Genomic DNA, 13,395 nt, shown 5'->3' with positions numbered 1-13,395 from the left:
TTTTCCATTTATTCGCATCTCATTAATCATGCGTTTCATAAATAAAATTTAAAATATTAAAAGTTGAAGTTTATTAATTAATTTCAATTTAAAATGTGTTCTGAAGAATGTATAAGTCATATTAAAATAAAACATCACTCGCAAATGATTCAAATCCAATTGAAATGTGAACATTTATCAACATCAGACTACAAGACATGGTTACTACTACATACATTAATTAACAGCTTATGTTCATATACAATAGGTTCATAAAATAAAGAGAATATGAACATTTTAGTTGCCTCATTGAATTAAAACACCATGCATTAAGTCAGTAAGATGTAATAAACTATTTTGCATGGTTAATATGAACATATTGGTATGAGAAATCCGGCACCAAACGTTTTATCATAGCCGCCTGCTACTTTTATTTCAATTGCAATAGTAATGAATATGAGTCAATGTATGTAATAATGGAAATAAAAATATGGGGACATCTAGTGGTTATTTAGCAACATGTATATATCAATTTGCCAACATACACAAGGTAAATGATAAATATATATATATATATCAGAAATAATTAATTTAAAGTCAATGAATATTAATTAAAATGTTAATATTTTTAACTACTAATTATTTTTAGTTAATCAATTAAGATTTTTTTTTAAAACGTATTCCTGTGAAATACTTTCATCACATTCTTAATCCCACAAATTATTGGTCAGGAATCAAGTATTGGTTTTGGTCAACAAAAAATGATTAGCATATCAATTTTATTTACATATATTATCATGCAATTGTAAATGTATATAAAAGTTATTTCAATCAATAGCCAGAATTCTGTGGAGGTGGGGGTGGTGGAGGTGCGTTCACTGGCAGGGGTGGTCTGAAGGTTTGACTCCACTGTTGCTGGGGTGGGGCTTGCTGGGTGTACATGTTCTGGTTGCTGTAGTTGGGCATGCTGGTGTCCTGTGGGTTGTAGCCACCCTGGGGGGACTGGAAGTTGTTCCTGGTCATGGCTGAACTCTGGAAGTTGTTGCTGCCTCCCCCCAACAGAGGTTTGGGTGCCTGATAAATATACAAACATCAGGCTTTGTCACCAACATAAGTGCTAATTTAAGCAAATGTTAGCCTTTTAAGAGTACCAAAACATTGCATTATATTAATAGAAAACTCAATGTAAACATATTGCGTGATGATGGTTATGTGCTGCCAATTTACTTCAAATGAAACAGCGATGAGTAGTTGCCATGCAACAATGATGAGTTGGTTAAGGTTAGTTAAAATGTAAACAACTGGTGTTTTAAACAAAGGCTCGTCCACACCTTGCCTGTGATTTGATCAGTTAAAATGACAGCTGCCCTACCTGGTATCCCTGAGTGTAGGAACTACTGACACCAGGGGGTCTTTGGGCTGGTGTGTTAAACAGGCTGGGTTTGGCAACTCCTGGGTTGAATCCCGCAGGCTTTGGTTGGTTCTGCTGTGTGTATGTGTTAGGCTTATCTCTCCCAAACTGGTCCCTGTCCGCTGGTCTCATATTACTTGAGTGGCCTCCGCGTGAACTACAATCACACAGAATGTCACCAAGTGAACAGTATATCATTAAAATAACATCAACTACAATTACAAAGTATGTCATGTTAAGATAAAACACAAACTTTACTCATTGTTTGAACAATACAACTGATCATGACTATTTATTAAAACTTAGGTTTAATTAGCAGAAACTTTTTTATAACACCTAAATGTAAGACCCACCAAACTCTTTGGTTCCTACAGCTAAAGAAAATATCTTCATTTTTATTTTGAACAATCTTTAATTTTGAAGAATTAATGTAAAAGTAACATATCACGAAACCTTTCTCCTCCTCCTAGTCTATATCCAGTACTACTAGTGTATCCAGTACTACTAGCGCCTCTGCCACCACCTCGTCCACTGGCGTCTCTGTCTCGCAGAGATGTTGTGCTTCTGTCTTCTCTTCCACCTCTTTCTTTCGAAGCCCAGCGACTACGACCTGGAGAAAACACTTTGTTTTTATCTTATCTATGAAGGTTGGTTTAGCTACTGCACATAAAATGCATTTTATTAAAATTCCTTTAAGACAGAAATTATTAATTTCACTGGCTTCTAATTTTTCTGTAATCAAATAAGGGAGATTTCTAATCCTAGGGGAGGGTTGGGTATTGCAAACATTTCACTGATTTGTAACTTGAAGTTATTCAAATCTATAGGGAGGGTTGGCATATTAATTTCTTTCATGTAGTCAAACATTATAAAACCAGACATACCTACACAGCATTTAGTCATACAAAGAAAAATTTGAAGCAAAAGAGGGGAACATAAATGTGGATGCTACTTTGCTAACTTGAAATAAATATTTAAATAATTTTATTTCATTTTTAATTTATGAATACAGCTGTGTTCCTTCTTTGCTGTATAAATAAAAGCTGCTGGGATGATAGGCATTTCTGTGTAAAACGAACAACTGAATTAAAATAATTCCAAATCAAAATTGACTCAACAACTTACTTCTGCCCTGGAAATTTCTGGAAGAGTCCGCCAGGTCTAAGAGTTTGGGGCTGACGACTTGTTTGGCCTCACGCAGCACTGAGATCAGGTCAGGAGCCTGCTTGATATTAGAAGGTGTAAACAAGGTGTACGCAGTACCCGTGTTGGTGGAACGGGCCGTACGCCCTATACGGTGAACATAGTCTTCTGAACAATTAGGGTAGTCAAAGTTGATGACAAATTTGATGTCTTCCACATCTGTAACCAATACAGCAACTTTCAAAAACTTAATTATTTTAGATTGTTTGTTTTTAGCTAGCAAAGTTTTTTTTTTCATTTCAAGCATTGTTTAATCATTTAAACCAAAAGCACCAAACTTGCTGTTTTTTCAAAATGTATAGCCCATGTAAAATTTAAACTTTTTTCATATGTTTTAGACATTGATGGCTCACCATTTTGACTGCATTTTTTAATGTAGTATGTTTTGTCAAGTAAAAATTAAACCTTACAAAACTTAAAAATCACCCATCAAACAATGACACTTCTAAGACTTATTTTTTTAATTTTTGTCAGTAAACCACAATGAAAAGTGTATTATTTAGCACTGAATTCACAACCCAAAACAATAATCATCAATGCCTAAAAACTGTCCTTAATGATTACCACAAGGACTTACCTTGAATGATCAGGATAAGAACTTACCTTCAAGTTCCAGTATAAGACTAGCCACTCAATGACAGTTTTTAAAACTATGCAACACTTAAATCTATACAGGGAACACAACCATACACATCTGAACTACTTTACATTAAGCTAGCAATCTGCCTAGTGTCACTTTTGCTCTCATTAAAAATAGGGTAAGGAAGCTAACTATTTCAGTGGAGTTTATGAGCAGATTGAATGCAAAGTGAATTGACAGCTTGCCTATGTAGAATGATGTAGAAAGTGAGTCCTAAAATGTGCTGGCAGGTTCCCAAATTTAAGCCTCAAAACACCTTGTGTCTGATGACATGACTTCAGCCGCGTTCAGCGAAAAATAAAGGGTGGGGAAGATATGGCTGATACTAGGGATCTTTAAACACAAGTGGGGAGGTTGGGAGGCTGAGTATCTTTTTAGTGGTAATGAGGTTTGCTTGTGGCACAGATTTTAGACAAACAATGAAGTAACATTTGGAACATACAAATAAAACCAATGACAGTATGTTTACCTCAAGGATGAAAAATACACACCTATAAACAGATATTTCAAAATGCACCATTGTATATAACTTACACAAAGACAAATGATTGATGGTAAAGTATCTTGAAAGGCAGTCCCTGCTATTGCCTTCAGAACAGACTTGTTCCATTATAGTAGGATAATTGATGTCAGCCTCACAACCAAAACATGGGAAATTATACCCACTCATGATAACTAATGTCCCATAGAAGATGGTGAGACTAGAGTGGTTAAAGGTTAGCCATAGTGTGGGGGTAGACTGGCAAAACACGTCCTTTAAAACAGTGCCAGTCTTTGTGTTAGGCATCCAGCGACTGGCAGACTCGTAGGGAATCCACCTTGCCACTGGATTCCATGTAAGGCTAAACTAGCTTCTCGCTGCACGGTTCTCCAGTCATGATCAGACTTCCAGGCGAGGCACCCTGTCAAAATACACACTACACCAATTAATTGACTTTTTTTATACTCTAATCATAATTTAACACAAGAGGGACAATAGTTTTAAGGTACTTTTCTAAAGACCAGTTGTGGAACACATTTATACATGTTCTATTGGTATCCCAGGTAAACAAAATCATCCAGAGTAAATCTGATCTGATAGTATTTTTCTTATACAGCTGTGAGAAACATTTTGTAATAAAGTACTTGATTTGAAGATATAATTAGAATTACTATTATTCAAGTTATTATCAAAATAATAAATAGATTCTTTTTTACATTAAAAGTGAGTCTGTGATATTTTTCTCAACAGGATCATTTTCTACCTGCAACACAGTCTGTATAAATCAATGTTTCAATGGGCTGGTATGGGAAAAGTACCAAAATAAATGAACCCATTTAAAATATTCAGCAGACCTATGACCTCCCTAATTAACTTTAACATAATAAGCACCACAATTACAATTCTTGTCAACCTTTGTGAGGGTAAGTTAATGTGTCTCACGTTACTTTACTGAAGGTATGATCAATGACAGACAGGTCTCAACTGAACACTACTTATTTTCTCTACCCAAAAACCCCCACAATTAAACCCCCCTTAAACGTTTTTTTAAATATTTTTATCAGATGTCATTCACTTTCATAAACAAAGCCAAAATAATTTTTTTTTTAAAAATGCCCATTATTAAGTGTGGTGATAATCATGAGGTGCTTAAAATGTCAAAGATTAAAAAAGGTTTCAAATTATGCTTTCAACCTAGTAACATTCAAACAGCAGTTTCAGGTGCCTTTTTATCATGGATAAAATAATCTATGGTCTAAGAAATACAAGAAGATCCTGAAAAATTAGAATCATAATTCACCTGAAACAAAAAGTATATTTAAAGCATTAGTTTAAATTATTTAACAAAACTATAAATCAATAAATAAACAAAATGTTTCAAATTATTGGACTCGGATACTAATAAGATGATTATAGCTCTACAATCCATTAACGCTGAGAGTTACGTTACTTCAAATGCAACACCCTTCCCCACACATACATGCTGCTAAATACTATTGCTAAGTATTATTTTTGATGTAGGTCAGATATTTAAGGAAACATGTTATCACAATGTATAGAGAGCTTGTTACTCTGTAGATACTGGTTGCGAGTGATTATACCTCATTTCATCCTTTGCATTAATGGGTTCAAGTTAAAGAAAATGAGTAAAGAAACTATTCATAAAACATTTTAGTTTCAGTGTACCACCCAAAACATTTTGAACAGAATTTGTTTCAAATTCCACGACTAAACAAATATTGGCCAGCTACATTTTTAGGTTTCAACATCAATGATATCCATAACAAGTTTGAATGAAATAACTGTAATCTTAACAATACACAATGTAATTTTAACATTTGAAGTGAACAGCATGTCAAAAAAAAATGCAAGAACAATCACAAACAACTTACCCAAGCCACGGGAAGCAACATCTGTTGCCAGTAATATTGGTGTTTTGCCGCTTCTAAACTCTAAAAACAGAACAAGCTAAATTCAGATTTAAGACATTAAAAAAACAGTTTTAGAATGCATTTAAGGATAAGTCTGTAAACATTCGAGACAAAACCACTGAGGGTAAGAAAATGAAATACCATTCAGTGCCCAGTCTCTCTCGTCTTGAGATTTGTCTCCATGAATACAAATCACAGGCCACCTGAAAAAGAAATTCAATATTTTCACTACACCACCTAATTCAACATTTGAAAAATAATTGTGTTACTTGTACTTTTATCAAGTCAAATCAAACCAACAATCTTTCAAAAATTGACTAAAAATTATGTTATAAACTAAGTGGAATGGAATTAGCTTATAACACTGGTCAATAAACTAGGAATGAATTGTTAAAGATTAACATATAGCAGGTAATAACACAATAATGAAAACTTACCCATCTCGCTTCATGCGTCTAGATATATCATCAGCTTTACGTTTAGTTTCAACAAAAATCAGAGTTTTATTTTCTTTTTCTTGCATGATCTCTGTTAACAATTTGACAAGTCTGCAACATTGAATTATTTTTATTGAGTTCATTACCTACAGTGGACCATTGTCCTAAAGAACGCTACACTCATAATTAGGCACTGAATGGTAAATTGGTTTATTTTATCAAAACAGTGGCATTGTGCACTTATATTCTTTTTTAAACACTTCCATGTCAGTATTGTTTAATTCTAAATGCACTCAAGAGAAACAGCTTATTTGAACTACCAAACTACCAGCCTGGTCTGGTGTATTATGATAAACAATAACAATCCCCAATGGGTCAGCTTATTTATTAACTGTTTGAGGTTTTATGAATAAAGGTGGTTAGAGTGACATTTGAATGTTATTCCTAACATAAGTGCTAGAAACATTAACAGTCACATGACACTGCATAAAGCAAGAACTCCTAAAATGATAAATCATAAAGTTCTTCCTCCTCCTCCTCCCCCCCCCCCCCCCAAATAATAATAATAATAGTAGATGAAACTTTTGGTTTCACATCATTTCTTCCTTTTTTCTTAACATTGCTATAAAACATACCACCTATAAAATGTACAATTAATTATGTCATTAAACCGTGAATCATCAGTAAAAGAGTTGAGTATGAACTAAGGTAAGAAAAAGAGCATATTCTTAATCTCCTATGTCTGGTGACCTTAGCAAAAGGTGCTTTTCAGACTTCATTGTTTTTCAATAATTACAAGTAATAAAATATTCTAACTTGTCTTCCTTCTCAAACTCCATGCACACATCAATAATTTGCAGGATATTATGATTAGCTGTCAACTGCAGAGCTCCTATGTTAACTTGCACATAGTCTTGGAGAAAATCCTCTGCCAGCCTTCGTACTTCCTTCGGCCAGGTAGCACTCCACATCAAAGTCTGTCTGTCAGGCTAAAAAAGCAAGACAACATTTTAGAGAATTATGTAATTGGGCAACATTTTTTAAATTCTTGAGAAAAAATTTGAATGACAAAAATAAATCTTTTCAATAACTTACTCGAACTTGTTCAATAATTTTTCTGATTTGCGGTTCAAATCCCATGTCCAACATGCGGTCAGCTTCGTCTAACACCAAATAAGTTGTTCTTCTTAAATTGGTTTTGTTTGATTCTAGCAAATCTATTAGGCGGCCTGGTGTAGCAATGCAGATCTCAGCTCCTTGTTGACAAAGTTTATGTCGTTTCATTAATTTAAAAAAAATTTTTAGCTATAATTTTCTTGTTATAATAAGTTTATATAAAAAGAAAAAAAACTGCTACCATCTTCTAAATCCTGTATCTGCGGCCTCTTAGGGGCACCACCATAAACACAAGCATTTCTGATCTGTGAGGCATGGCCAAATTCCTGGGCCACTTGCTGAACTTGCTGGGCCAGCTCTCGTGTTGGGACCAGTACTAAACACTGGAAAACACAAACAACTGGTCAAAACCACATTTTCAATTTGAGATAACCTACTCATCAGCTGGATGGAAACAAGTGCAAGAAAACAGATAAGTTGCTAGAATATGAAAAAATAAAATACTTCACTTACAATAGGTCCATCACCTCTCTCCAAAAGAGGTTGGTTGTTAATATGGACAATAGCTGGGAGGATGAACTGAAATATGTGTGACACATGTTATTACATTTTTAAGTTATTTAAACATAAAACTGGAATACAGGGTAGGGAATAATGTCAAAAACAAATTTGACTTAGTTGAATAGTTTTACATTGAAATTGACGTTGATCTGCACAAGGTAAATATTAAGATTATCATTAGGCCATTTTATTAGACTATTACGTTATAACAAGGTATTTTTGTCAGTTCAAGCAAAATACAATATTTTTATTACTAGTTTCCCCAGCTGTAATCAAACACAGTATATATTTCACAAACATTATTACTTAAATCAGTTGCATGTACAGTTCAAAATATGGACCTTAATTACAAGTTATTTATCACCACTTTTACAGATCTTGCATAAAAGTACCTTGTGATGAGCATCTAAGATACTGATTTACACATTGCTTATTATTGCTTATTGAATTTTCTTTTATTTAATAACTGAAAGGCGCCAACTGAATTATAATTGTGATGCTTACACTTCTATTCTTATGGTGCAGTGTAAGGGATTTCACATAAATTTACGGAACTCAAAAGTTGTGAATGTCTTACAGCTAATGTTTTCCCAGAGCCTGTCTGTGCTATTCCAACCATGTTTAGACCAGAGAGAGCTATAGGCCAGCCTTGAGATTGGATTGATGTGGGGGCCTGCCAACAGTTTTTCTTTATTTGATTCATGACATAATCTGAAATTGAAACAATGAGAATTTCTTGATAGTCTCAGAAAATCAAAATGAAAATATATAGGCCTAACAAACTTCCAGTTAACAATTTAGAAAATAATCAAGCATGTTAAATTATAGTCTTACAGTAATGGACATTTTTTTGTCTGTTTAAATATTTATAAGTTTGCTTTTGTGGATTCTAATTCTTTTATTTTACATATAGTGTACAATATCAAGCAGAATAGCTAAAACTCACCTGGAAAAAGTCCTTCTTCAAATGTAAATATTGGTTTAGGTATGTTCTTCCCATTTACAGTGATTTGATTTGCTTCATAAAACTGTTGTATTTCACTCTGCCATTTGTAAAAGGTGATTTAAAACTATATTAATGCAAAGTTTCAAATACAATGAACTGTCCATAAAACAGCAAACGTGAAAAACTGCAGTGCAAAATGTATTAAAGAGAGGGGTTTAATTGCATGGTGCTCTTAACTACATAAAAATCAATCAGAAACATTAAGCCTCTGTAACCAATATTATTTTAATATCTAGGCTTTTACCTGTGTTCTGTGAGCAACATTTATGTGCTCTTTATAAAAGTTTTTTTCAAACTTTTGTAGCTTGCTCAAATCCCATTTTGGCCTCCTCAGATTTTGTCCAGGTTGACTTCCTTTTAATGAGGACCTGCCACCTCCACGATCAAAACCTCCCCGATCAAAACCTCCAAATCTGCCTCCTCCTCTATCATAATGTCCTCTGGAACCTCCATCAGATTTACTCCCAAACCTACAAAGCAATGTAACTATTTTAACTAAAATAATCTAACTCTAGATCTAGTTGTATAGATTAGGCCTACTAGTAGATTAGTTAGTAGTAGATCTAGATATAGATAGTAGATTAGCATTCTTAATTATAGTTTCAGCAGCTGCATTTAGATTTTAGATTTCTAAATTTTTAGACCTAGAGTCTAGATCTAGATCTACTTTCAAACTCAATTTAAACAGAGTTTGTTGACTTTGGTTGATCTTACTAAATACTTAGTTAGGCCTAATAAATTAAAAAATTATTAGATCTAGATCTAGTAGGCCTGCCTAATGGTATGAATAAAAAAAAAACAGAGACAAAAAATTTTTGGGCCTAAGCCTCAAAAATATATTTCTAGACTAGGCCATTTAGAATCTAGGTCTAGTATCTAAATCTAGATCTCTATAGTATATTAAGTATAGTTAAGTAGTATAGTCTAGTATAGTCTAGTCTAGAGCTAGATCTAGAGGCTCTAGCTAGGGCAGGGCAGGGCTAGGAGTTAGGGGCAAGAAGACCGTTGAGTCCTTAAATAATTATTTATTTATGCCTAGTCAAGAATCTTAGTTAGTTATATTTAGTATAATAATAGGCTAGTAATAAGCCCATCATTTGCATACCCCCTGTTTCGGTCTCTGTCCCTGAAAGACATTGTGTCGTGGAATTAGTGATGAATTTTTGCAAGTTGTAATTTATTTCTTGATGGTCCTGTGTGTTGTCAAGTACTAATAGGACTAATAGGATGACCAAAATTTACTTTTTACATTATAGCCAAACATATTAATTCATATTACTAAACAAAGATTTTAATAAACACTCGTTTGAGATATCAAAATTTTGTTCAAATAATTTTTTTTATAAATTAATGTTAATATTGTTTAAATATTTCGATAATATTATACATAACTAGAAGAGAAATATGATCGTAATATATTTTGAATACAAATGACAAACTGGCATTAAAATAATCTTGGAGGAAGCTATTTTTGGATATAACCGCCCAGTGTGCCGAAACAAAACAAAAACGGGAGGGATCTCCCATAAACTGTCTCGAATATTCTTAGATCTATATGAAACAGTAGGGGATGGCAACTCGGAATATAGACATGATTTTTAATCCATTTTAAATACTTAAACTTTTTAAAATAGAAGGAAATCTCGTAGAAAAAAGAATTGCACACCAAGTGAACGCCTAATAAAATGTGCATAATAGTGCGGAATATTATTAGTACTTTATAAATTCAGATGCGTTTTTTTTTTAGAAATCGGAAATAGTGAAAATTACTACTTCCGTCAACGGAAATTACTCAAAATTTGAAAGAAGGCAGAGAATTAGATCTTTAACTTACATGTGAAATTTTATTTATCTATCTGAAATAGTACTCAAGTTATAGGCTTTTGAAAAGTTCAAAGTAGAAAAAGTTCCATTTCCGGTTGGAAATCGCTCAAAAGTTGATACGGATCTACGATTTTGATATAATACTTAATACTTATATTTGAAATTTCATCAACCTAGCTATAACGGTACTCAAGTTATCGTGTTTACACACAGACACATACACACAATGACATACGGACAAGATTGCAAAACTATGTTTTTCCGACTCAGGGAGCCCTAAAACGTCGAGATTTGCAAAAATCACGATTTTTTTTGCACGATTACAAGACTTTCACTATACTTCGTATAGAAAGAAAGTCTACCGCCCCCCCCCCCCCGAACAAGATGGATTTTATATAGTAAACATACACTTTTACTAGTGCCCCCCCCCCCCGAAAAATGTTGACCGCCCCCCCCCCTTCCCCGAAAATATCAAGTGCCCCCCCCCCCCCCCCCGGAGAAAAAAAGTCTGGAAGAAACACTGCTGGTAAAACTATAAGTTTTTTATATAAATTCCATTTCGTTGGGGGTGGGGGGAGCGACCCCTTATGGAGTTAAATTTGTAAGAACAATTTGAACGATAGGAAAAAAAAACCCATGAATGGAAAACTGGTATATTAGTCAAACTACAAAAGAAAAGGGAAGGAAAAAAACTGAAATCTGGCGAGGCTTCATACTCCTACCACTCACCAGTAAAATGTTTTGCAGAATCATTTAAGACCAGGGGTCTCCAAACTGCGGCCCGCGAGGTCCTCTCATCCGGCCCTCGGAGATCTTTTTGTCCACGGAAATTTTTTTTTGTTGTAGGTGACTTCGGAAAAATGCCACCCCATCCCCAATGATATACCTGGAAGAAACTCTGGCCCCCGAACTTATATTCGATAGTTAATGCGGCCCTCGGGCTGAAAAGTTTGGAGACTCCTGTTCGAGACAATCTCAAGAGAAGCAGACGAAATAAATGCAAAAAGAACAAGCTGGGTTTGGGAAAGGCAAACGATGCATTGACCACATATTTACCTAGCGACAAATACTAAGCAAAACTATGAATGGAAGAGCCCCTCTATGCATTTTCGTTGATTTTTTAAAAGGCCTTTGATAGCCTAGACTACAACATTTGAAACAACCGCTTTACCGCTGGAATACCTTATTGTGTAATGGTTTTGCTAAGGAAAAAAAATCGTAAATGCCATCAAAATCATATATGAAGGCAGAGTTTCTTCCAGGTAATTTATATAGAAAATATATACTTTTGACAGTGTCCGCCCCCCCCCCTCCGAAATTGTTATCCGCAAACCATGCAAAACACGGGGATCGAAGAAAATCCCCTTCAAGACCAAATGCAGAGATTCCAAAAGTAATGTCCTTAGCGTACTGCTGAATGGCATCGAATGCTGGAAAGTAACAACCACCACCAAAGGCATCAACTGGCCTAACACCATCTCCATTCCCCCCCCCCCCCCCGAACGAAATGGAATTTATATAGAAAACATACTTTTACCAGTGCCCCCCCCCCCCTCCGAAAATATCAAGTGCCCCCCCCCCCCCCCGGAGAAAAGAGTCTGGAAGAAACACTGCTCTAGTAAGCTGCCTATTTCCCAGGAGGGGCGACAGGCTTACCTCACCTATGTAAACATAAGCACGATCAGGCGGCTTACACAGGCATATTTACCTTTAAGGGTAGGTAACTCTTAAAAATAAAATGACCTGATATAGCCCGATTGTATTATTTAAAATATTGTGTTTTAGACTTTAAAAAAGTTGCTTGGGGAGACACTATTTCGATTAGGTCATCATAAACACTTTGTAAGTAAGGTAAGGAGAACAGATCCAGCAAAAAGGGATTGTTGAGTGAAGTGGTGTTGAGCAACACGCGGACTAATTGTTTATTTTCACACTTTAATTAAGTGTAACAGGTCTCAATAATGCTAATTATACTAATTAAAAAAATTATGATAGACATATTACTCAATTAATCAGTATCAGTAGTTAATTCCCATTTCAGTAATGAAAAGCTAACTAACTGTAATTATTAGATCTTATTAAGATTAATGTGCATATCTGAGTTAATTAACAGACTGCATTTTACCACTGTTATACTCTGCATACAGAAACTCCAAAAGTTTGAGGTGGAATTAGGTGATGCATCTCATTACTGTAAACTGTAATCATCTGGTGTGATTCACCAGTTGTAGTCAGAGTTTCTTCCAGGCATCTCTTCAGCCCCCCCCCCCCCCCCGAAAAATTTTTACCGCCCCCCCCCCCACCCCCCCCCCCCCCGAACGAAATGAAATTTATATAGAAAATATATACTTTTAACAGTGTCCGCCCCCCCCCCCCCGAAGATTTCAAGTGCCCCCCCCCCCCGGAGAAAAAAGTCTGGAAGAAACACTGGTTGTAGTACATATAACTTTTGTATGTTTTAAAGTAGGGTTATAAGCCTTGATATGAAAAACCCTAAGATAATCTGTACACACAGAAACAAAAACTTCAGTCAAGTCATAAATCTCTAATTAGAATGAGATCATTTTTTTTTATTTTAAAAAATATTTGAATCTCATAACACATGCATGCATTAAAATTTTCTAGTTGTAAAATAAGGTAAATAAACGATACATAAATATATTTTTAAAAATAAGCTACATGCAATATTATGTAACTTGAACTGACAAAAATACTTAACATCACAAAGAAAAGAAAATATTCTAAAAATGTAAGATATTTCAATCCACAAATTAATATTACATTTATGAATAACATTTATATAAAT

General features: G+C 34.5%; 1 protein-coding gene across 1 annotated transcript; it reads right to left on the bottom strand.

Moving 5' to 3' along the window:
* Positions 1 to 7: 7 nt before the first annotated feature.
* On the bottom strand, positions 8 to 9,985 carry LOC131957972 (putative ATP-dependent RNA helicase DDX5). Its single transcript, XM_059322884.1, has 15 exons — positions 9,871 to 9,985; positions 9,010 to 9,235; positions 8,706 to 8,802; positions 8,337 to 8,470; positions 7,712 to 7,777; positions 7,440 to 7,581; positions 7,178 to 7,338; positions 6,899 to 7,071; positions 6,083 to 6,193; positions 5,787 to 5,848; positions 5,607 to 5,666; positions 2,516 to 2,752; positions 1,844 to 2,000; positions 1,352 to 1,547; positions 8 to 1,053 (listed from the first exon to the last, which is right to left on the bottom strand). Exons 1-15 carry the CDS (start codon positions 9,900 to 9,902, stop codon positions 811 to 813), a joined length of 2,097 nt encoding a protein of 698 aa, XP_059178867.1. The 5' UTR covers positions 9,903 to 9,985; the 3' UTR covers positions 8 to 810.
* Positions 9,986 to 13,395: the final 3,410 nt, after the last annotated feature.

Source organism: Physella acuta, unplaced genomic scaffold (genome assembly GCF_028476545.2).
Source record: "Physella acuta isolate Inbredline_101_S28 unplaced genomic scaffold, ASM2847654v3 ptg000008l, whole genome shotgun sequence".
Classification (NCBI taxonomy): Eukaryota; Metazoa; Mollusca; class Gastropoda; family Physidae; genus Physella; species Physella acuta.
The sequence above is the reverse complement of the archived record's forward strand: the minus strand, read 5'-3'. Positions and strand labels throughout refer to the sequence as shown.

Excerpts from the sequence above, each read along its gene's own strand:
- LOC131957972 (XM_059322884.1), bottom strand. The coding sequence starts at position 9,902 with ATGTCTTTCAGGGACAGAGACCGAAACAGGGG. Across the intron at positions 8,471-8,705 it reads TGAAGAAGGACTTTTTCCAG|ATTATGTCATGAATCAAATA; the intron begins GTGAGTTTTAGC and ends TTTCAATTTCAG. Across the intron at positions 6,194-6,898 it reads GAGTTTGAGAAGGAAGACAA|ACTTGTCAAATTGTTAACAG; the intron begins GTTAGAATATTT and ends TCAATGTTGCAG.